The sequence below is a fragment of the Drosophila nasuta genome, chromosome 3 (assembly GCF_023558535.2).
Source record: "Drosophila nasuta strain 15112-1781.00 chromosome 3, ASM2355853v1, whole genome shotgun sequence".
Taxonomy (NCBI): Eukaryota; Metazoa; Arthropoda; class Insecta; order Diptera; family Drosophilidae; genus Drosophila; species Drosophila nasuta.
In genome coordinates, this window is record NC_083457.1 from 53,530,792 (window position 1) to 53,555,413 (window position 24,622).

General features: G+C 38.1%; 3 protein-coding genes across 3 annotated transcripts; 1 reads left to right on the plus strand and 2 right to left on the minus strand.

The window, feature by feature from the left end:
• Positions 1-289: 289 nt before the first annotated feature.
• Positions 290-15,402, minus strand: LOC132789656 (uncharacterized). Its single transcript, XM_060797831.1, has 4 exons — positions 14,942-15,402; positions 2,528-2,684; positions 1,658-1,779; positions 290-1,600 (listed from the first exon to the last, which is right to left on the minus strand). Exons 1-4 carry the CDS (start codon positions 14,963-14,965, stop codon positions 527-529), a joined length of 1,377 nt encoding a protein of 458 aa, XP_060653814.1. The 5' UTR covers positions 14,966-15,402; the 3' UTR covers positions 290-526.
• LOC132789657 (protein dpy-30 homolog) lies at positions 14,326-15,054 on the plus strand. The gene is made up of 2 exons (XM_060797832.1): positions 14,326-14,463; positions 14,520-15,054. Exon 2 carries the CDS (start codon positions 14,527-14,529, stop codon positions 14,845-14,847), a length of 321 nt encoding a protein of 106 aa, XP_060653815.1. The 5' UTR covers positions 14,326-14,463; positions 14,520-14,526; the 3' UTR covers positions 14,848-15,054.
• Positions 15,403-22,015: 6,613 nt separating the features above from the next.
• LOC132791333 (microspherule protein 1) lies at positions 22,016-24,483 on the minus strand. Its single transcript, XM_060800201.1, has 3 exons — positions 24,117-24,483; positions 23,293-24,055; positions 22,016-23,233 (listed from the first exon to the last, which is right to left on the minus strand). The coding sequence occupies exons 1-3, from the start codon at positions 24,413-24,415 to the stop codon at positions 22,505-22,507; spliced, it is 1,791 nt and encodes a 596-aa protein (XP_060656184.1). The 5' UTR covers positions 24,416-24,483; the 3' UTR covers positions 22,016-22,504.
• Between the last annotated feature and the right edge of the window lie 139 nt (positions 24,484-24,622).

The window sequence follows — 24,622 nt, forward strand, 5'->3', positions numbered from 1 at the left end:
GTGTGTCCATATGTGTAGGTGTGAATGTGTATGTGTGTGTAGGTGTAGGTGTGTGTATTTGTTAAGCTTTTATTTATGTTTTGTTAATATGGCAAGATTAATACATGAAACGATTCTCACTTAGCTTAATATTCTTTTTGTTTTTTGTTTGTTTTTTCGGATTTTAGTCTAATTTCTATTGCTAGGCGCTAATTGCACAATTTGATTACAAACATAAATTAAATTACACATACAAGTATTAAATTAATTAACACAGATATTCGTTTTCTTATTTGTGTGTGTGTGTGTGTGTGTGTGTGTGTTGAGAGTGAAATGTTTAAAGCGTGGTTATGTACAGATTACATTTTGGGGGCGTGGCTGACCCACAACCCACATGAGGCTAGCTTAAGATCTTTTTTTGTGAGGCTTCTCGGTTAGTTTTGGTGCAACAATGGAGAGGAGGAGTGGCAGTTGTTTGTGATTTGAATTTGATTTCATTTAATTGCATTTATAGCACCACTTGCTATCGTTGTTCGTTCTTCGTTTTTCACTGCCCATTCACCAACTGCGCTGGCCCGGGTTCATCGTATGGCGCCCCATTGGCGCCCACAAACTGATTGTTGTTGCGATGCACGAAGCCACGTCCGGGTGAGGCATTGTAGTAGACCACACGGCGTATACCGAATGGATCCACATAGCCAAAGCTGCCCGCCCGCTTGCCATCCACCTGCGTGTCCTCCTCATGATACTGCTTGGGCAGCACATACCGAAAACCATTCCGAGTCGCACTCACTCCATCATAATCCGCTGCTCCATCCAAAGAGTTTGTGTGCAACGCGGGACGCAATCGCCTGCGATACGCACGTTGTGGCAGCGGCGGCAACAGCGGCGCATCCAATGCATTCACCTCCAGCGGCGAAGAGTTGGGTGAATAGTAACCATAGCCGCTATTGCTTGGAGCATAATGATCGCCTCCAACGGATGGCGGAGGCGCCGCAAACGGCGCTGGCGTCGAGAAGCCAAACGTCTCTGGAGTTGCCGCAATCGGAGCCGGCGTTGTGGACACTATGCCTATGGCCTGGGGGCGTGGTCGCTGGCGTCTGCGCTGCGTCAAGGGCGGCAGCATGGAGAGCTCTGGCGTTGGTGCAGCCACAAACAAAGTGGGACGTGGCGTGGTGCCAATCACACTGGCAAAGCGACCAGGTGCAAAGCCATGATCCGCCTCCTCGTCGTACACGTTGATGGCATTCAGCTCGGGCAGCGGCTCAGCATTCGGTTGTATCTCCACATGCGGCGTTGCAATGCCCTTGAGCAGCTGATCTCTGGCTCGAGGCAGTTCGTCGGGATAATGATCGAAGCCGAGTTGCGTTTGTGGCTGCAATTTGGCTGCCTCTTCGGGTGGCAAATAGTTGAGTTTACCCACTCCCGAGTCCAGATTGGCGGTGGCCAGTTGATTCGGTGGCTCGTAGAGCGGCGGCGGCAGAGGCGTCGTCGTTGAGGTAGTTGAGCTGTAGCTGTAGCTGTGCTTGCGATAGCCACCGGGCACATTGTTGCCACCAGCATTGCCATCAACCAGAATGCCAGACTGCGCTGGCGCTGACTTTGTGGATTTGATGGCCTCCTATAAGAGCATTCAAATTATAGAAAGTGAAAACGCATTTCTAGTTTCATTAGTCACCTCAATGCCTTTGCCTTGTCCCACAAATATTGTCTTCGATTTGAGTATGCGATAGCCTTCCTTATCGGCTATGTAGTCCTTCTGGCGTAGAAAGCCAGCTGCGTCGATCCAGGCCTCAGTGCCTGAAAAATAAGGAAGGAATAAGGAAATAGAAGCAGGGCGAGAGAGAGAGAGAGAGAAAATCGATAGATAGGAAAAGTGTAGAGCACGAAAGGATGAAAGATTAAAAGGTTTAGAAATGTTTAATTCAATTCAATCATAAGCTTAGAAGACATTAAAAAATCAGCTATCTTATTTTATAAATGATTTTATTTAAGATTGCCAGCATTGCCCAATGACCCCAAACAAAACTATTTTTGTATACACAATTTGACAATTTTATGCTTGTTAGTAAACTTTGTTATTTCAAAAGAAGTTTTAATTAAACTTTAATATATTTTTACATTATTTAATGCTCTTAAGCTAAGCTTAAACTTAAAAGATTTCAAGAAAATATCGTTTATTTTATTTGATTTTTCTTATACCTTTTCATATTGAAAAACTATTCAGCCAAATCATTTCGTTTTCAATTTATTTTTAGCTTTGTGACTCATCAAATTGTGGTATACGATAATAAATGGCAAGTTTTATAAGTCTCAAACTACCTTTTTAGCAAATCGTCAGCAATTTAGAACAATCATAGACGTAAGCAAAAAGAGTTTCACTACTTTTCATTGAACGAAATCAATTTCCCTTTACGATTTGTGCAGTAATTAGGCAGGAAATGCTTTCGCGAATCAAATCGATTGGCATCCGATATCAAATCAATCAATACAGATTTCACTTTATAATTTAGTAATGAATTTTACTCGTATATCTGTGTGAACTTACCAATGACTGTGCCGTCCTGCAAACGTTTCTCCTTGCGAAACTGTCCATTATCGGTCTGAAAGCGGAAATATCTCTCGGGTCCCTCATCCGTTTGAATGTGGTACTGACTTTGGCTGGAATCGCCCCACGAGGCTGTTGCCAGCACGACGAATGTTAACTGCAATGAAATTATTGTCGACAGGGGGTCAGTAACACTTTTGCACTTGCCGGTTGCCAGTTGCCACTTTGCTACTATTTTGTGTTTTGTTTTTTTGACTAATGGCATCTGGATCTGGCCAAACATGGCCGCAACTCAAAGTGATAGACAAATGCCAGCTGTGTGCTGGCTACCCATAAGACCAAGGTAGCCAAACGTGTTCAGTGTTTAGCGTTTCAGAGTCAAGGTGATGCGAGCAGAGATGCAACCGCAACACTCTGACGCAACATGCACAACATGTTGCAAACGGAAATGTGGCATGTGAAAGTGACCACCACAAGTCGCAATGCGAACCGGTTGCGAATACGCGATGCGACGTGTTTGCGTCGATTGTTCATGGACAAAGTTAGCCAATTCTTGTTTTGGCCAATTACTTGAATTCTAATGCCACCCGCACGCCGCCTCAATTATTTCAGCGTGCAGTCATAAAGCACATTGAAATCGCAATTGCCACAAGAGCATTACCCCTGTGGGCGTCGTGAAATATTCTTCGCTTCAATTAAGCCAATGTTCGTTTAGCTCGCATATTTATACCCGAAGCAGGCATAGAACAGGGGGGTATTATAACTCTGTCTGCCCGTATGAGTACTTGAATCGCTGAGACTATAAGAGATACACAGAATTTTTTCTTCAATATACCATATACAGGTTTTGGTATATTTTAGTATTTTATTGGTAAGCTTATTAAAACTTTGTCTATCCGTATAAGCACTTAGATAACTAAGACTATTAAAAATAGACAGGAGTTGGTATATTAATATACCAAATATATCAATTAGTATATTTTAGTATTTTTCGATATATTAATTTGGAGTTTTAATTGACAATACTGAATTGGGATTTTAACTCTGTGTGTCCGAAATTGATAGCATTTGTTATATCAATATAACAAAGGTACATTTCGATATATTTCAGTATTTTCCAACATATTAAAATAATTATACCGCATTTTTTGGATTTTATTAAGACCGATTATCGGGTATCTGAAAGTTGATCACACTCGTGTGTAGCCTTTTGACTTGTTTATTATAATTTTGTGCTTGTTACCCGATTCGTCGCTTGACGTTTAATTTATTTCGCCTTAATTAATTATTCTTTTACATATTTATTTCGTTAGGTGTTGTTTTATGACAGGTTGCTGTGGGCTGTAAATATGAATGAGCTCTAATTACTTTATGCGTTTATTTTTAGACGGGTAACTTTTATTTATTTTTTTTTAACCCAAACATTTTACTCAATTTAAGTAGCATCTTAAATGCATTGTGTCTCATTGTCTATAAGTTAATATTTTTGGTGATTTATTGCGGGGCTGACTAACAATCTGACAAAGTCATCACGGTGCAGCCATCAATCATGCAAATGAGTGAGAAATGGATTACATCAGCAGCAGCAGTAAACAGCAGACAATAGACAGTAGAGAGCAGTTGAACAAAAGTCGCAAAACAAACAAATGCCTAAAGTGGCACTTTCCCAATTCGCCATCGCCATCGCCTTCGCTAACCAATTACATTCAATTTAAATATTTGCGTGTAAACGTCAGTATCAATCAGACAACAAATTGTGGCATGTCTAGAAAATTTATTTCATTTGCTAACGCAACGTAATAAATTGTGCAAAAATTATTATGGTCATTTCCGTTATGGCATTATGGGGCAAAAAGATTGCAGACATACATACATCGAGCTGTCTGCGGCAAGCGGCAAATGCGGCAATGAGAGTAAAAGTGGTGGCAGACACAACAAACCACTTTGAGCATCGAGAGCAAAGATCTGAAAGAAATTTTGTGTCTTTTTTTCTGCTGAAATTGGCGTCGCAGTTACTCAACCGGTTGGCGTTGGTGTTGACTCCACAGCCACAGCCTGGCAACATATGTTGTTGTTAAGATGCTGTGGCTGATGCTGCCGGGCAGCAAGCGTTTCGGTTACGTGAGAATCACCCAGACGAGAGTGACTCCTTTCTGGGCGCGAGCGCGCCTTTAAAACCAACAACAAGAGGCATAGAAAAAAGATCCAAGTAAAAATCAAAAGTGGAAAATCACGTTTTTCTTGGCGCGCAATTTAAGTGGCGCTTTTTTTTTCTGTGTTTACCTTATTGTTATTGCTGCTGGTCGAAATGGTAACAAAGCCCGTTAACTCTTGCGCAACTCTGTTGTTTTTTTTTGTGTCTTGTCTTGTTTCTGGCGTAATTTACGCAGCCTCCACAAAATAAGTGAAACAAATAAACAACTTCAGGCTTGACCCCAAATTCATTCTACAGAAAAATTGAAGGTGGTGCAATTTATGCGAATCTAAGCTAACCATAACTATCTCTTTGTGGTCGAGCAGCGCCGCAGGGGGACCGAGGTTTTGTCTTGCCCCAGACTGACCTTCACAGTTGTAGTTTTTTAATTAAAAATCACTTCAATTATAATTATGCGCGCGCTTTCTGAATTTATTAGATCAAAACGAAGCAGCTACACACAACATTTTTTGATAAATGATCTGAGAATCGAATCAGAGTCACAGCTTGTGCCTTTTTGACATGCATTCTGGTTGAGGCACGCAAAAATCTTTCAAAAATTCATTAAAACAAGGCGCTAATGAAGCGCACCCATCGAGCTAACGACGCTTGGCTTTCATATTGGGTGTTTGCCTTTCCTATTTATCCGATACCAAAAGTGAGTTGCAAGTTGCCCACACTGTGTCTATCTGTCTGTCTGTCCGTCTGTCTGTCTGTCGGATATAGCAGCGAAAAACATATGTTAATTACAATTTGTTGCCGCTTCCGTCTTTAAATATGCCAAAGCACTGAAATCGAAGCTTCGACTGAGCAAATTGTGGCGCATGCAAAACGAAAGACTGAAGACACAAACTTGTTGCACAGCATGCAAATGTTGTTGTTTATTTAGTTTACATTTTATTATTTATTATGGTTTTTTGTGGGTTTGTGGGCGTATGGGAAACCATTGCGGGTTTTGCTTGTTAGCCATGTACGTTGTATACATATGCAAATTAGCCAAGTTAAGCTTATCAAAAGTGAAATACTCGATTGGTGAGCTGTCTGTTTTGCCTTGCGGTTGACATTTGAGCGTGTATAACAAACATATCAATGAGGCAATGAAGCAAATAATAATTTCTAATTGCTCAAATTCCATAGAACACAAACATAGTCACTCACTCACTCAAAGCCTGTTCTAAGTAGAAGGCGAATTGCAAACATGAAATTCTATATTAATATGCGGCGATTAAGTGAAACATTTCATTAGACACAATCAATTCCGAGAATGTTGCGGCAACAGCAACAGCAACAGCAACAACTACAACTTGTTGCCTATTGAATTACACACAGACTTTTTTCGGGGAGACACCCACACCGAACAGCACAGAGCATACAGAGGGTCTCACATGTGAGAGCTTAGCTTTAGCAGCTACTGACAGACCGCCGTCAAATTTCGAGCAGAGCCCAAATTACTGTGGGAGCAGCTGCCAAACACTAACAACAACGAACGCTACATCAAATTGTATTAAATTTCGTTAGTTGATTGACTTTTCGTAACGTGCAAAATACAAAAAAAAAATTGCCCAAGTGATTGCCTTTTTTGGTCAACATTTTTGGCGCTGCCATTTCCTGTTTCTTGCGCTCAACTCTCTTATACAATAAACAATTTGACTAGAACTCGACTTCGACTACGTCTGCGACTTCAATTGAATATGAGTGGAATATGCGTTGCGCAACAACATTATAAACCACAAACTTGTGTTGGTGTTGTTTCTTGTTATGATTTTATTATTTTGTGCTTTTGATTTGTTGGCATTTTGTGCTTATAGTAGAACCAGCCTCTGGCTTGGCCTGTCTTGTCTGTCTTGTCTGTCTCGTTTGTCCAATTCAAAAAATTGACCAGCTCAGTGCAGTTGGCAGTTGGCAGTTGGTTGGCTGCTGCATTTGCATATTTGCGACGCCTCTCGGTAACCCAGTTTATTTGCATTTGACAGCTGTTTGCTACTCTCGCAGCTACCTCGCTTACCTCTCCCCCTTGCCTGTCCCCCAACTGTCGCTCGACTAAATAATTGCTAATTTCTATAAATAAAATCACATCCGACGCACATCGATTGCAGCATGCAAATGCTTTTAATACTCTTCCTAAATGCCACTTGATAAATTTAAATCCGCTGACTAAGCACACTAATTTTAATTTGCTTCTCTGTTGGATATTTGCCAATTAATTAATACGACTTTTGGGAATTATTTAATCCAATGTGTTGAACGCTTGTGTGCTGAATAAATTATCACATCTCGCAATCTTATCATAGTAATAAAAATCTGTCAACTTTCAGACTTTAATCTATCCATAAATAATTTGTTAATGTAAAACTGTATTGTTTGACATTTAAGATGAGAGTTTATTGTTTTAAAAACATTTGTTTTTCATTTGTTTTGAAAAATGTGAATTGTCAATGACTTTATCTGATTTTGTCATGTGATATGCGTTGCCCATTCATAAGACTAAATACTATAAATGTCACATCTTTGAAACTGAAGCTCTTTCTTGTAGTATTTGTTATCAGATTAAAAACTCGAAATATTAATTAAATTCAATTAATTTCAAACTCAAAGATATGGTATGGTTTTCATATTAGTATCTGTACAAATTTAAAGTAAAAGTAAACAAGATTAAATTTGTAAATTTTTTTCTCTCAATTATTCAAATGCTGATTTAGTTATAATACCTATTAAATATATTAGTTTCCAATGCTTTACTCGTATAACTATTATTTTTTGCCTTTATATTATGATATGCCCCACATTATATTCCCAATGAAAATTTAATGAAAATTCCATTCAATGCAAAACTCATTAAATATTTAACAATGAAATGGAATACTTGCTTTTATTAATGTTAGTTATGTAATGTAAGTTTTCTCAGACTGTCCTCATATGCTTTATCTTAATATACTTTATTTTGTCATATACTTTATTTTAATCACAATATAACAACTATTTAGTTTGTAAAAGTATTTTAATATAATGATCACTAAAAAAAAGTTTTCTAAAGTGCACATTTATCTATAACAAACTAAAACTAAACTAAAATTGAATAAAAATTCTGTTAATTTAAAATTCAATTATTTATATCCAAAAATCCCACATCAAGTTTTAAAGAAAGTTAAATATAATTTCACATATAAAATCATAATTGACTGAAATATTTATTACTTTATAACAACTATTTAGTTTCTGGAACTTTTCTAAAATAGTCTCCATTAAATATTGTATATTATAAAGTTCACTAAAGAGCTCAGTTATATATAACAACTATTAGTTATTTTACTTTGTTTGTCTTTAGTCATATAACCATCACCTTTAGCCATTATTATTACATTCTTCTTTCATGCGCCATACTTTATTCCCAACTAACATTTATTCAAAATCCAACTACATATTTAGATTCTGAAGCTTTTCTAATATAGTCTCTATTTAATATAGATAAATAAAGTGCCTATTTATCTATAACAACTATTAGTTATTTTACTTTGTTTGTCTTTACTCATATAACCATCATCTTTTGGTATAATATTATTACATGCATCTTAATTTATTCCCACTGACTAAAGACTTATAAGGGCATACAGGTGTCTCCATGACAAAGCCATAGTTGTTCGCTCTTTTCGCACTGCTGCAGTTGTTGTTGTTGTTCGTTATTGTTGTTGTTGTTTGTTGCTATCTGGCTGCCATAGATCATTTAACAAATTGCGAGCAAAACTGCATTCAGACAGTTTGACTTGAATTTGCCGCCGACGCCGACGCCAAAGCCGACGGTTGGCATTGCATCACTTTGAGCCATATTTGTGGAACTTGGCAAATGCGTAACACTTTTGGCATGCACAAACACACACACACACACACACACACTAGTACACACACACAGTCGCAAGGTGTGAAATGGCGCTTACGTGAATTGCGATACGCTGATTATTATGATCAGTGAAATGCGATTGTTCCAACTGACAGAAATATCTACACATAGTTGTGTCAGCCACGCGTGTCTCTCGAAACGAATGACTTTAGAAGCGCATAGAATAGAATTCAATGACTCTGTCGATTATGCAATTGGCATGCAAATGCGCAACGCGTCGCGTTGAACAAACAAATTTGTGCATGCATCATAAATAATAGGCCATAAAAATTATTATTGCTTTTATGCGCTTCAGGCGACAAGGTCAGCGTTAGCGACGTCGATCAAAAGAATTAAAAGGGCGCACGTAGATTTTCACTTTTTCCATTCGGTGGTGAATTAGTAATTATGAATGTATTGTCAGGTGGCACAAAATGGAACTAAGATTGCATAACGCACAGCACACAGAATTATAGGTGTGCCCAAAATTTGTCGAGGCGTGAAAAGTTGTGTAATCTTTGCCGCCCACTAGAGGAAGGAGGAGGGAGGTGAAGTGGGGCCATAAAAGAAGCGACTTTAACTGCAAATTGCATGAAGGTCGTTTGTAATTAGGCAGCCAGCTATGAACTCAACTCTTAACTCTGTGAAAAGTGCTACGCTGACTCATCAGAAATGCTCAATGCGAAACTTTGACTTTGACTGATTATAAAACCCTAAAAGGAGCCAAAGAGCAATAGAAAGCCAATAAGTGGGCAATAAATTCACATAAATCAAACAAACCGTTTGGCCAAATGTGTAGCAAAGAGCTGTCAAGCGTTGGCACTTGCACGCCTCATTGCCTCGCCCCGGCAAGTTCGTGTCCTAAGTCTTTTGTTTTTTGCTTGTGCCGATTCTGCAACGCTTCGTCGCCGTTTGCAAGCTGCGAATAAAAAATTTCCGCATTTTGGGCGCTGCACTTGCGACTGCTCCAATTTGTCAATGCCGCCAACTGGGTTAGCGTCCAAGTCCGCGTCCAAGTCCAAGCTCTGTATTTTGTGGTCAAAGAAATCCAAGCAAATGCTCGTGACATTCGGCCCCACAAGAGAGTGAAAGTTGCACGAAGCGAAGCAACAACAACAACAACAACAACAGCTGGCAATCGAATTAAATTCAGCTCAGCTTCGACATGGCCCAATGCAACTTGGCATAGCTTCACTTGTTGTTGTTGTTGTTGCTGTGTTTTTGGCCATGTTCAATGTGCGATCGTGTTTTAATTTCGTGTTGTATAAAAGCCTTTTTTTTTCATTGTCAGCGGCGTGCGGGCATGCAACTTGCATTGTTTGCCGATGTTGGATGGATGCTTCTTCTTTTTTGGTTTAGCTGTTTACTGCCTGGCTAAAATGCTAAAACGTATTTCATAATTGCTGTGGGTTACTTTACATTGGCGTCAATGTACATCTGCAACACGTTGTTGCTGCTGCTGTTGTTGCCCAAATTAATCATAACCAAGTAATTGGCCAAGAGAGGTGGCGGCGGCTTTTCCAAGCTGCTGTCTGAGCTGCGTGTAAATGAACTTCATATGCAGACACGTACCTAACGCTATCTCACAGATAACAGCATTGTGGGAAAAGTCACTTTTGGCAGCATTTACGAATCGCTGTTGTTGCCATGGGGCTGGGCGCCGTGAACTGTGTCAGCAATGTTTTGCTGTGGCTGTTGCATTTTATGCAAAATGCTCGCTTGGGACAAATTCCATTACGCCAAACTATTTGCCAAGTGTGATAATGGCTTTTTTTTTTTACTTTCGAAATTGAAATAAGGGCCAACGACAGCGTGACTTTGGCATAGTTTTAATGGCTTCACACATTTCGGTTATTAGCATTTCCAGAGTGCATTACGCTCAGACAGAGACAAAGACAAAGACTTTGCGTAGGCTGCAGCTTGGATATTGCTTCTTGATAAAAAATATGTTACACAGCAAAGCTGGCGACATTGTTGTCAGTTCTCTGTGAGTGTGTGTGTGGGCACAGGGCAGAGCAAAGAGCTCAGATCGCAGATCGCAGATCTCTGAGCGTGGTTGTCTAGTTTGTACTCTAACAACTTCCAGCTTGGAGCTGACAGTTTGCTTTTTTGTCTGAAATATTTGAGACAGAAGTGCGACAAGGCGTATGTCTCTGCATATTGCAAATATATTATATATGCCACAAATAAATCAGCACATTCGAATCAAATTATTAAGTACACGCGGCTGTCTGTTGTTTGCAGCTCTTTAGCAAGTCTGTCTCAAAGTCAACTGTGTAAAATCCGAGAACAATTTTACAGTTTACAGTAATAATACTAATAATTGTTGACAAACAACGAGGAAAAACCACTGTAAATCTTATTACTCAGCGGCATTTCCGACTTCTAAACTAAATATTTAGTCACATCCGCTGCCAGCCAAAATCGGAGCAGCGTCATTTAACTAATGATTTATAATTTCCACGAATGAAATTCACATTTTGTTTAATTAAAACAGCGACAGTGTTCTTCACACATCCATGCACAGTTTCCTTTTATGTCTTTCAAACGTCTCCCAACCATATCAGGTAGTCAAAAGTCAAATCCAGCAACTGCACAACAATTACACCCAAATAAAAAGATGAAGTGAGCTCCACCCTCGACATATTCTCACATCTCATTTGGCCGCATTTCATTCATACAAAAAAGTCCATAAAAAAACATAAACTCAAACAGCAGCTGGAGCTAATTTGTTTAACAGCCCATTAAAAATCTTTGCAAATTGGCTACAAATATTGTGCAGCTAATTGAGATGGCGCAACAACAACAACAATAAGAACAACAACAGTAGCAAAAAGTCGTGTGAACCAAAAGGCTTAGAATTTATAGTAGTAAATATTTTTCAGGGCCGCCTTCATCAGAGAGCACAAAGTAAAAAGTATTTATATTTGTACATTAAGCCAAATCTATGAAATTTGGGTCAGTTAATAAAATAAAAATTGCAGCATCATTGCTAAAAAGTTCGTGAAATGTGATTTTAATCAAAGTTCATTAGGGGCGTGCACAATTTATGAGCAAAATTATTTATGCAAAACAAAATGGGCAAAAAAACAAAAATCAGACATTTCTTTTGCCTGGGGTTCACAATTTATTTTTGGCGGCGTGTTACATTTGAAATGATATTTAATAATAATGCGCTGTAATTGTGAAATGAGAAATGAGCTTAGGGGAATTAAATATCAACCAACTTATTTTATTCGCATCGAGGTTTACATAATTATTGGCCCCGAAATGCGTGTAAAACAAAATGGCAAACATTTGTTGTATGTTGTATGTTTGTTGTTGTGTCGGAATTTATTGCTATCACTCAGCTGATATCTTGTCCCAGACTGAAACTGCTATCTCCCTCAAGGTCACATAAATAATACACAGCAACAACAACACAACAACAAAATGTTACAGTTGTTAATTAATTCAGTTGCGCTAATTTTGTGGCCCCGCTTTTTCTCTTTTTTTTTTGTGCTTCGTCTTTGGTTCGTTTACAGCTGCTCATTTGCATTTTGAATGCTTGTCTCTTGGCTCTGAACGGGTCTTGGCAACATTGTTACCAATTTACGCAATTACAACTTGGCTGGCTGCAGTTTTATTTGATGTGTCGCCCTTCAAGGGAAAGGCCAACAGAGTCAACAATGCAAACGCTGACCTGCCCACATGATCTCTTGTCTTGCTTTCGAGTTCAAACCACGCAAAAACAAACACACAAAACACATTTACACAAAACACAATCATCAAGTTCGTCATCAACATCATCACGTACTCATCATCAGTAAATCTTCGTCGATTTTTGGCCAGTGACCTTTGCTATGCTTTTGCTTTTGTTGCTTTTCCATCTCGCTCGCTCGCTTTGTACTATGCAAATTATATATTTATTGAGTGCCGAGATCAATATCGGGGAAGCCGCTGATGCTGATGCTGAAGCTGATGCTGCTGTCTCATCACAAACATCACTCAAAAATAAACGGCCCAAAAATGTAATTCACGATTTTTGTTGAAACTTTTTTGCGTTCGCTAATGTTTACAAAGATTGATCGAAGAGTTTGGCATCTTCCCACCTCCCACCTCCCGCAGCCCTTTGCTTGATGTCTGCCAAACTTCCCGGCAAACAGTTAAGAAATAACGTTTTGCCTATTCACCGAGTTCTTTTTATATTCAAATTTGTAGCTAGCCAACATTTTAATATGGGTCAAAAACTACAGGTTTTTCTATGATGAACTCAAAAAACAAGCACACACGCAAATATGTGTTAATCGTTTGCTATTTTTCACGAAACGATATTTTTGCATATTTCTCTTATGAGTCTCTCACTTATGTACTACGTCTTGTGCCTAGTCATAAATTATTCAATAACTTTGTCTCAAGCTCAAAGATAGCACAAATTAATAAAAATAAAAATACAAGTGGCATTTTCGCTTAATAATATTGTCACAAATAGTGGCTAATAAAATGTAATATTTACTATTTACGTTATAGGACTTGGTCAAGAATATTGCTGTGACCTAATGCAGTCGAGGTAATAAGTTTGTTGCCTAAGTCTTTTGTTTTACGATTTACGACAAACATTTGAAACAAACAAGTGGCTGTAAATCTGGTTTTCATTTCAAGCAATAACTAAATTGCTTAATTATGTGCACACGTAAGTAGGAGAAACTAATTATTAGACTCGTCATTTTTTACTAGTTCAACTCGAGTCGAGAATTGCATAACTTGCGCTTACGCTTGTGTTGCTCATCGTGCAATAAATCAACGCAAGTATACTGATCTTAAATCTCGCCACTTGAATAGGGGGGAGTTAACAAACAAACGACATTGATTTCTTTTCTAGATAAACGCTTAAATTTAGTGCCGAAGTTCGAATGGAAAACTGAAATTGTGGGAACCATTTAACAAAGTCATCGAATTTGCATTTCAACTGATCTCTTGACATCATAATAACTTTTTTTTTTCGAATTCTAAGAAGTATGAATGTATACTACAAGTATGTTAGCAAGCTTTTTTGGCAGCTTTGGTCGCATTGCATTTTTAAATAAAATGGAGTATTAAAAAAACAATTCAAAAGAAAATTAATTCGTAATACTCCGACCAAATTACGTAATCTATTTTTAAAGTTGCAACTTTCTAAGTCATTTCGTTTGAGTTGTGTGTGACTAGTTCAGTCAATCATTTTGATATAAACATAATAGTATATTAAAAATGCATTGAAATGAAAAAAATCGTAAAACACCTTCTTTTTGCACTATGAAATAATAAAATCCGTTTTGAATTTTGCAGCCTCCTAGCTCTTACCCCGTTTAAGTTGTGCGTTACCAATAAAATCAGTCATTTTGAAGTAAGCAAAATGGTAAATCATAAAGAAAAAACATTTAAAAATAAATTAATTTCGTAAAACACTAACTTATTGCCCTAAAAAATACGATAATCTATGTTCTTAAAAATTACAGCCTCCTAGATCTTTCGCTTCAAGCTTTGCGATGTTAGTTTAGTAGATCTTTTTAATAAAGAAAAAAAAATAAATTCGCTGAACACCACCTTATTACACTAAGAACATACATTATATATTCTTAAATATATTATATGTATATTCCTAAAACTGGAAACCTTTTACTTCTTCAGATTCGAGCTGTGCGTTGCTACTTTACTCAAACAGTCAGAACAAACATTTATTTATACATAAACATTCTTACAGTAGGCTATAGAAAGTATACTTTTGTGTTAAATATATTCTAAAACCCGCATTCGCTTTTCCACTTTTGTCGTGGGCAGTACAGATAAATATAAAACAATTTTTAAAAAATTCTAGAAGTTTACATTTTGAGCCAAGTTTGGTTGCTGGTGAGTCTAAGGAATATAAAACTTAATTCAATATTTATCATATTTTTCATCAACAGCTCAGAAATGTCGCCGCCAAAGAGGGAAACCGTTGAACCGACTCCCGTTGAGCACAAATCTGCAATGAGGGAATCTTCGCCAATGCAGAATTTGGAGACGGACTCTATTGGCGATGGCCAACATCTGTTGTCCATGTGCCGCAAGCCGCGACTTGATCTCAACTCGTTGACTGTGCGTCAATATCTGGATCAGACTGTGGCGCCCATTTTGCTGCACGCTCTGCAAGCGGTGGCAAAAGACAGACCCACGGATCCCATAACATTTTTGGCCACATATTTGTTAAAGAATCGCAATCGTTGCTATGAAGTCAATGCCGAAGCTTCGTAGAAACTCTAGCCACGCCCCCTCAGATGTTATAGATTTACTACTTATTTTTTGCTGCACACTCATTTACATTTACATATTACACCCACACACTTACCAGATGTATGCAATGCAGCAACATTGTCTTGAAAAAGCTTTTCCTTTGGTTGGTCTACAAAAAACAATGTTGTCAACACTTCAATTTCAATAAATATTAATTTGCTGCTGGTATTTTCACGGCTGTCGCACAATACAAAAATTTGTATTCAATCGTCAGAAATTTTCATTTAATTTTCCAACAATTTTGAGCAGCGCTTTATTTGGTGTTTTCCCGGCGTTGCAGCTGTCAAACGACATCACGCCCGAGCGCGTCGAAGTCGAACGAAGCAAAAAGATTTGCCCAAAAAGATGCACCGTTAATAGTTTTTTTTTTCTTTGCAAATTTTCTATGCTTTTAATTAGTTCCGCCGAGTGCTGCAATAAAACACGATGCTTCACTTCCGATGAATCGAATTCGAATTCGATATTGATTCGGATTTTGATTTTGATAGCGTCTCGCACGTCCGTTAGCTCAGCTGGCTCGATTGCCACTAAAATCGCAGCGCTTTTAGTTGACGGTTTAAAAAACTTCAAATTCAAATCGCCAAACGTTTCGTGGCTCGTTCGTTCGGTTCGCTTCGGATCGTTTCGTTGCCATTCGGGTAACGACTTTGTAGCTGCTACTGTGGGGAAGCTGAGTGAGCAAACAGAGAGGGAGAAGGGGAGCTGCCCCCACAGGGCATTGGGGCATGTGAGGCATGACGCTGTAAAGCGGAGTTTGTTTTTTCTATATATTTGCCCGTTGTCATGGCTGTTAGAATTAATCTACTTTATGGCGCACTCTTCGCGCACATTTTTCTTTTAAGCCGATTTCAGTTTCGGTTTCGGCCACCCGCAAAAGTCACGCGCCAAATTGAAAATTGAAATTGTCTGGCTCTAGTTTTTAATTTTTTACATCACACAGCGGTGATTTGTTGATTCCATTGAAATAATTAAAACTTGATTATAATTCCGGTATAAAGTTCAGCTTGCAAGCGCTCTGCTCTGCTGTATTTATTTATTTATCATCGATTGATGCTACAGTCACTCAAGTGCAGTGCGAGTACTTGAATTTTTTAGAAAGGGTTGCCAGAGTTGCCTTGATATTTGTTGTTGTGTTTTGAAAGAGTTGCTAAGTCGCATTCTCAATGGGAGCAAGTGCTCGACAGTTAGATACTCGCTAACAATTTTCAATATTGAAAAAGTAATAAATTATATATATTGTTATGTTTGGTATTCGATATACTATTCAAAATAAACGTTAAAGTACAAACTATACTAGATTGCCATCTCAAATTATTTCCTTTACAATATTTATTTCATTGTAACCAGAGTTGCCTTGATATTTGTTGTTGTGTGTTTTGAAAGAGTTGCTTAGGCGCATTCTCTATAACAACTGCTGATATTCGCATACTTATAGGGTATTCGATATACAATTCAAAATATACCATAGAGTACAAAATATACTAGATCCCCATCTATATTTACTTCTTATATAAATTCTATAATATTTAATTTAATCGGAATCAGAGTTGCCTTGTTGTGTTTTGAAAGAGTTTCTAAGACGCATTGTCAATAACAACTGTTAGATATTCGCTAACCATTTTCAATACTCGAAAAGTAACAATATTTTGTATACGATATACTACATATTCAAAATATACCATAGAGTACGCTATATACCAATTTGGTAATCTGAAATTATTTCTTTTATAAATTCTCCAATATTTTTCTGATCGAAACCAAAGTTGCCTTGATTTTTGTTGCGTTTTTGAAAGAGTTGCTCAGACGCATTCTCAATAACAACTGTTAGATATTCGCTAATCATTTTCAATACAGAAAAATATACTCATAGGGTATTCGATATACAATTCAAAATATACCATATAGTACAAAATATACTAGATTCTCATCTCTACTTATTTCTTCTATAAATGCTACAATATTGAAATAGGAAAGCTATCTAAATATGCGATTATGCTTGATTATTAGATAATCCCCAAATACTAAAAAAGTACCAATAAAACCAAATTTGGTATTTGATTTACTATAGAAAATGTACCATTCGTTGAGTATTGAAAGAGTTCCTTAGACGCAGTCTCAATAGCAAGAAAGCTACATTCGATTGTGCTCGACTATTAGATACTCGCTAACTATTTTCAATACTGAAGAAATACTAAAATAACCGAAAACTTTATTTGGTATTAGATATAATATTGAATATATATCACAGAATACAAAAATATACCAAATCTTCAACTGAAACTATTTCTTATAGAACTGATTGGAACTTAATTTTCAGGAATCAGAAAGTTTGATGATAAGTAGTTTTATACCAATATTTGGTATTTGATATAGTATTTAAAATATATTGCATTTAGTATTTGTATTAGATTATATATTAGATTGTTATCTGCACTTATTTCTTGTATACCTTTTACAATATTTATCTGATCGGAACCCATTTTCAGGAATAATAAAGTTTGATAGGTTTCTAGTTTCAAAACAACGCTTGCCTTTCGAACTATTTTGACTTCACCTGTCTGTTACATACAATAGCAAGCTTATAATACTCTTCTATCCTATTGCAAGGGGGTATAAATATTTATGATACACATACAAATTCTGCGTTAATTGCTCATCGTGTTAGAAATAATAAATAAATGGCAAAAAGTTAAAACTATAATTTCACAAATCAATAAACAACTCACAACTTGACTCAGTCGAAATGTATGCGAAATGCAATAAAAACGAATCCATTAAGGAAAGAGGCGCCCACATTTGATTAAAAGATTTATCGATCCATGGATAGATAGAGATATATATATATACAATTATAGTATTGTTGCCTTGTGGCTTGATTTAATTAAAAAATCAAAACTGTTGTAATGTTGTTTGTCTGCTAAAGATCTCTCTCGGCTCACATAACAACTTGAGCTCTTAAGCCGCCCAGAGTGGAGTTTGCAAATTGAGCGTAGTTGATCTTGGCGCCAGTGTTTATCATAAAAACGTTGTTGTCAATCGTGTTGTTGTTGTTGTTGTTGTTATTGTTGGTTGTGAAGTGCGTGGGTGACTGACAATCTTTTTCGCCGATTGTCTAACGCATTTCAAGGCTATGCGATCCGTTCAACTTGTCGCCGCTGGCTGGCGCTTGAGTCGCCACCATTTGTTGTGCCACACACACACACACACTCTAACACACACACAACATTGTATCTTTAGAGACTGCGCCTATCCCTTTGGCTTGCCCTGTGGGCGTTGGAGTGACGTCACAGCTATTGGCATTGCCATGATATCATTTTCCTGAGCTTAAATCACACGAAAATCTAAACATTTCATAAATCTAAGGCTGCAACTCACAAACGAACTCTCAATAAATAAAAAGCAAAACAAAATCTAGGCGAAATTAGCATGCAGTGCACAACCGCGCGACCCACTGTGCGTATGAGCAACCAAAATAAAACAGGCAAAACAAAATGCGGAACAAATTCGAGTGCTGTGATTATTTATGCGTTACAAGCGCAAACGAAAAATTTAAATATCTGAACATGACGCATACGACATGTTGTCCAAAAGTGTCACTCAATGTGACACGCCCCCACCTCCCCCTACAGCTACAACATTGCTGTGCGTTTGACAATTGAAATCAAATTGATCGAAACGCGATTAGCAAAATTAATACAGACCCAAACTATAAATATTCGATGTATTGGCGCATTGTATAATCCATGTGCGTGCACTTATAGCACACACTGTACAAAGCTACAAAGCGAAGAGTTTTCGATTTGATTGACTCGCTGATCGAATGACAGCGAAAGGAGTCACAAGGGGCAGGGAGAAGGGTGGAGGGAGGGAGGAGGGAGAAGTGCACGCTGTCGCTTTGATTTTGGCATATCGATTCAGCAAATCGTTCCATGTCAAATCGTTGTCTATTTTTATGGCTCTCCACATACACTTTCTGCACGGTATCTTGGGATTTGTTTAACAACTTTGAGTATATTAATTATTGATGCGTTTTATGAGCTGATTATTCAAAATAGAAGTCATCAAAATATTATTGAACAAAATGAACATAATAACATTGATCTGATTATGTCTATTCTCGCATTGTTGTTTCATTTATGCATATAAATCTATTACTTACAAGAAATTAGCCTATTTTTATAAATGTTTACGATGCGTGGCGTATTTTGCATAAATCTTAAGAAAACAAAGAACTTCTCTTTGACAAAAATTTCTTTTTTTTAATTTTTTTATTTTAATAGTAAAGTATTTGCAAATTCTTTTCTAGGAAATTTTTTAGTTACTCTATTATCAAATCTAAAATTGTTATATTTTTATATTTACAATTTAATAATACATATTTTCATTAAAACTTATGACTTTAAATCATTTTCAAATTCTTTTTTAGGAAATATTGTATTTAATTTATTGTAAAATGCATATGCAATTTATCACTTTTATGAAATTTTGTATTTTATATATTGAAGCATTTCCTTTTCTTGGAAATTTTGTATTTACTTTATTATGAAATACTACAATTTTTATTGACTTATTTATAGTTAAATTTATTATAATAATACACTTAACCAATTTCTAATTACAAGTTGCTATAGTAAAGAAAATAACTATGATTAGATCTTGTTGACTTATTTATTATTTCTTAGGAATATTATGAATAAACTTTAAAAACATTTCAAAGCTTTATATTTAAGAGTATTTAATGTTCAGCTCAAACTATATTATTAGGATTTTTTCTTTTGGTTATTTCCAATATCTGTCTATACATAGATATTTAATATTATTTTTACTATTATTCCTGCAAAGTCACGAACTCTTGACGCGCATTGACTTTGACAGTTTTATGAACATTTTTGTTGTTGTCGCTGCTTTGTTGTTGTTGCTTTTATGTAAGCATGAGATAATCGAAGCGTTGTATATCAAAGGCAAAGTTGCAGGTGCCAATTTGACAATAGACTAACCCAATTTCAGCCCATATAAATTACACTTTATGATCTCATGCAGCTAATCCCGACGATTGCCTGCTCGGCTGCTTTTGTTGTGAAAGTTTGGCCCAAAAACACAAAGCTTATAGCTTATGGCCAAAAAAACACCCACATGCGCAAAAAAAAACTAAAAAACTAAATCGCAGAACAACAATCGCTGGAACGCTCCACATTTGGGCCCAGACAAACAGTTACTAGAGATTGGCGAAAAAAATAAGAAGAGGAGAAACAGCATGACCTACGCTAATAGAAAATAAAAAATAAAAAATCAAATGCGAGACGAGCCGAAGAAATAAGTTTAGAAAATTCCGACTAATTTTAGCAGTTGCGACATCGCCAAAGCATCGTGGCAACAACAAAAGTTCGCTGAACTGCACAAAAGGCATCGGAAGATATAATATGTAATAACAAAGCAACAACAACAACAACAGCGAAGACAAAGGCCAACTTCATTAGCTGGCGAGTTCTGGCATCATCAGCTAACTTGGCCAAAAAGAAAGCAGTTGAAGGTTCTTTTTTATTTTTGTTATTTGGCCACAAAAAATGCACACAAATCAACGTTCGAATTGTTGTGGAATCAACCAACAAGAAAAAAAAAAGAAGACAGCAAAAGAAGTCGAAGAATTGGTAAAAAGAAGCAGACGAAGAAGCGTAGCGAAATTCCAAGTAACAAAAATCGATCTATCGACAAAATAAATGGACTTTTCATAGACAGTGACAACAATTAATTATATTTTAATATGCCTTGCAACGACTTCGACCTCGAGACTTTAGAGACTTTGAGACTCTCAGATGGCGGCTTGAACCCCGCTAAGCATGGCCGACAGCTTATTAGTTTATAGTGTCAACAACGCGCTTAAAAGACGCGTCAACAGATGAGGCAACACGAATACAACACGAACACAAAGAAAGGTCGCCGCCGAAAGTCATCGAACTTTCTCTCCATCTATCTATTCCTTTTGTTGCCACTAATTTCTATATTATGTTACAGGTGTTCTTCAGCTGCCGCTCGCGCGCTCTTTTTGTTAATTAATTATGGTATTTGGCCAGGCGCCTTACCAAATGCTGCAGTTACCCATCTTCTTGGCAGCTAATCATTTTATTATTTTTATTCGTTTTTATTGTTGTTTTCATGTGTTAACAAATTTGCTTAAATCACATCACACATCAGATCAAGCATACGTCACGTTGCCTTGACTCGGCGTAGATCAGAAGAAATGTGGAAGTCACAGAACAATGGACAATAAATACAATTATGCACTTAGTCGGCGAACAAATTTCTGTAATTTGACAAATGTCTTTATTTAAATTTTAATTTAATTACATATGGGAACGAAAATGTGAACAACAATCGCGTGTCTCTTTTGCCATTTTTTTTCGTTATTTTTATGGTTTGATGGTCTTTAACTAGAAATTCCCAAAAACAAAACATGAAAAAACTGCGCGACACTCTTGATGCGAATAGAATGATTAGGAATGGTTTATAGTAGTATGCTAGTAGCCACTTTTAAGAGCTATGCTGTAATTAATAACAGCTTACGACTTCAGCCACAAATTAGCCGCATGACATAGCGCGCCAAGAACTTAAATCTCCTATTTGCTTTTTTATTATACCTGCTAACCATAGATTAAAAAGGGTATTATAATTGTGTGTCTCCGGAAAATGTATGTAACAGGCAGAAGGAGGCATCTCCGACCCTATATAGTGTATATATTCTTGATCCGCGTCAATAGTTGAGACGATATAGCCACGTCCGTGTGTCTTTCTGTCCGTCTGTTTATCTGTTCGTCCATCCGTAGCAATATCTAGATCTCAGTGACTATATGTATGTTTGCATATCAAGTTTGTTTCAAATTTTCGAATTCTCCAAAAAATCAAAAAACACGCTAGATACATTACTTCCGGTACATACAATAGTAACTATAGTCTTTATAATTCATAAAAATTTGGTTGCGATCGGATTGAAATTGTTGAAGTTATAAAAGAAATACTTTTGTATGTTGCTTTGCCTGGTATAAATCTGGTATATTTTACACTCTATGATATATTTTGATTGTAGTAATATATCAATATACCAAACGTATAATTTGGTATATTTTTAATATTTTTATAGTATATTTTAAAATGAATACCGCAATGTTTTGTTTTTATTCACTATAGGTAGCGGGTATCTCACAGTCGAGCACACTCGCTTCACGTTCTCGTTGTTCTTGGTCTGAAGTAGTTGCTGACTGAGTTTCGACTGCGTAGGAGTTTTGAACTCGAATTCGCGTCTAAAGGCGCGTGTGGGCTTCGAAAACCAAACTGACCGCAATATAAACGATATCCTGTTACACATCGAAAAGCTGACAATTCTTAACGAATTAATTGTCTTGGCTGCCGCGGGCATACATAGTTGAGTATCTTGATCTTGCTTCCGTTCGATCGAAGGCGTGAGCACATTGACTTTATTATGAAGCCGTCGTGGGGGTCATTAAGTACACGCTTATGCCAGTGTTTATGTCTCGTATATTTCCAGAACTAGTTTTAAGAATAGAAATATATAACAGCGACCTTGCTGCAGTTGCTTAAACTCGTAAGTTACTCTAAAGCTAAGCTAATTCAGTGGATTCGAAGTCTTGGCGCTCTCCTGCCGTATGGCATTGATGAGCTCATAGTTCACCAAGAAGGTAAAGCGCAGTCCCGAGATCTCCACAGTGCAATTGTGCGCCAAGCGTGTCTTATTGCCACTCAACAACGGTGTGCCATCAATGAAAATCGCACGCTTGCCCTCGTTGGCAATGAAGAAGTCGCCATTGCTGCGCATCTTAATGGTGCCCTGACGTCTTGATATCTTAGCAGCAGGTCCCTCCAGTGATAGATCCACATCGACGCCGCATTCCTTGGCCTCGCGACCAAATGTTATCTCCTTCGAGCGCATCAAATAGCGCACCAAGCGTCCGCACAGACAAGCTAGTGTCTGATTATCAAACTCACTAGCTGCTGTGGGTCCCAGAACAGAGTCAACGAGGACGCCCCATCGTGAGAGTTCGTTCTCCAGCAGACGTATGTCGCGTTTGTTGCGACGATCCGCCAGAGCGAGTTCCACTTCCAAGGCCTCGTCCCGTGGCTCATGCAAGTCCTGATCGAAGATCTGATCCTCGGCATCCGAGAAGCTAAGCGGCTCGCTGCCGTGCAGAGGCTTCACAGTTTGATCTGGCAGCAGGCAATACTGCTTAAGCAGCAGCCAATGATTGTGGAGCGACTTGGCTGTGCGCGCACAATAAAAGATTGCTGCATTCTTGTCCAGCAGCGCCTGGAACTGCTCCAATTTGGGTGTATCAGTCTGTCAAAGAGATTGCAAATATAAATACATATTGCAAACAGTACAGATGCCTGACTTACGCTCTTAATGGTGCCCAGCAGATCCTCCTCCAGCACGCTGTAGAGTGCCTTGCGCTGCACCGACTCCACCAGCTCGGGGTGCAGATTGCGCATGGCAGAGACGGCAATGCGCGACACCGCGGGCTCATAGAGCAGCGCATACCAACGCTGCTGGAGCTCCTGCAACGTAAACTTGCACGAGAACTTCACGCCACGATGAATCATGCGCAAGTCGTTGGTTTGCTGTATACCTATGACAAGCGCCAGATCATCGATTGGCTTCCAGCGTCCCAAATCCTTGGTGGCCATCTGTGCCAGGGGGCGGCCATTGCGACGCGGCTTCTTGTTGCTCGCCGGACGTGCGGGACGTGGACGGCGCTCTGTGGCAGGAGCACGTTCCATAATTGGTTTGGGTTTCGGCTGCGCTTGCGTTTGTTGTTGTTGCACTGGCGCAATAATCGTAGGCAATGGCAAGCTGGGCGTTGCAGGCGTTGTGGGTGTTGCAGGTGTTGTGGCAGCTGCTGCAACGTTGCTTGCTGCTACTCCAAGTGACGTCTCAACAGCTAGGCCCGCGGTTTGTGATGTCTCCGCGGTAACAACAGTTGTTGCAGGCGACTGCAGCAAGCTTGTTGGTGTTGTGGGTATGCCCGTGTAATTTTGCGATGTGGTGCGTGGTCTATTCGATCGGTTTGCATCGGCACCGCCGCCACGGCTGTTTGGTATTGTTAAATTATATTCAACGATCTCGTCGTCAAAACGTTTGCGCTTTATTGTACGCGATGAACTGAAAGCAAAATTGTGTACAGTTATTTAATGAACTTTCCAAATGTCAAAATAAAATTCACCTTCGGCGCTTGGCAGCGTCGGTTTGCAGCAACTCAATCGGCAAATTGTGAATCGGAGTTTTACTCAAAAGTGTTGTTGCTGCTACTGATGCTGTTAATGGAGTTGTTGTTATTGTTGTTTTTGTTGGTATGACAGGGGCTGCGCAAGTGTTGACAGATGTCGATGACACCACACTGACAGTAGTGGCAGCAGGAGGAGCGCCTGCTGCATGCGTTGCAACATTTGGTCCTAGAGTTGTTTTCACTATTGCTGGGGTGGCATTATTAGCAATTGTAGCAGGTAATTGCGTACCTTCCATGGTTTTTTATGCAATATTTTTGTTTTTCTTTTAACAACGCAAATGTGCTTGGTAACCACAGTGAAAATCCAAAATATACTATTTTAAGTCGATAAATATACCGAAATATATCACTTCTAAAATTACCATATTGGTCACACAATGATGGACAGTTGGTAATTTCCAAAAATGCGTGCAAAACTTGTGAACCTTTTAATCAGTAATGTG

Excerpts from the sequence above, each read along its gene's own strand:
- LOC132789657 (XM_060797832.1), top strand. The coding sequence starts at position 14,527 with ATGTCGCCGCCAAAGAGGGAAACCGTTGAACCGACTCCCGTTGAGCAC.
- LOC132789656 (XM_060797831.1), bottom strand. The coding sequence starts at position 14,965 with ATGTTGCTGCATTGCATACATCTG. Across the intron at positions 2,685-14,941 it reads TGCTGCATTGCATACATCTG|TTAACATTCGTCGTGCTGGC; the intron begins GTAAGTGTGTGG and ends ATTTCATTGCAG. Across the intron at positions 1,601-1,657 it reads GACAAGGCAAAGGCATTGAG|GAGGCCATCAAATCCACAAA; the intron begins GTGACTAATGAA and ends ATGCTCTTATAG.
- LOC132791333 (XM_060800201.1), bottom strand. The coding sequence starts at position 24,415 with ATGGAAGGTACGCAATTACCTGCTACAATTGCTAATAATGCCACCCCA. Across the intron at positions 24,056-24,116 it reads GACGCTGCCAAGCGCCGAAG|TTCATCGCGTACAATAAAGC; the intron begins GTGAATTTTATT and ends TTTTGCTTTCAG. Across the intron at positions 23,234-23,292 it reads TGCTGGGCACCATTAAGAGC|ACTGATACACCCAAATTGGA; the intron begins GTAAGTCAGGCA and ends TCTCTTTGACAG.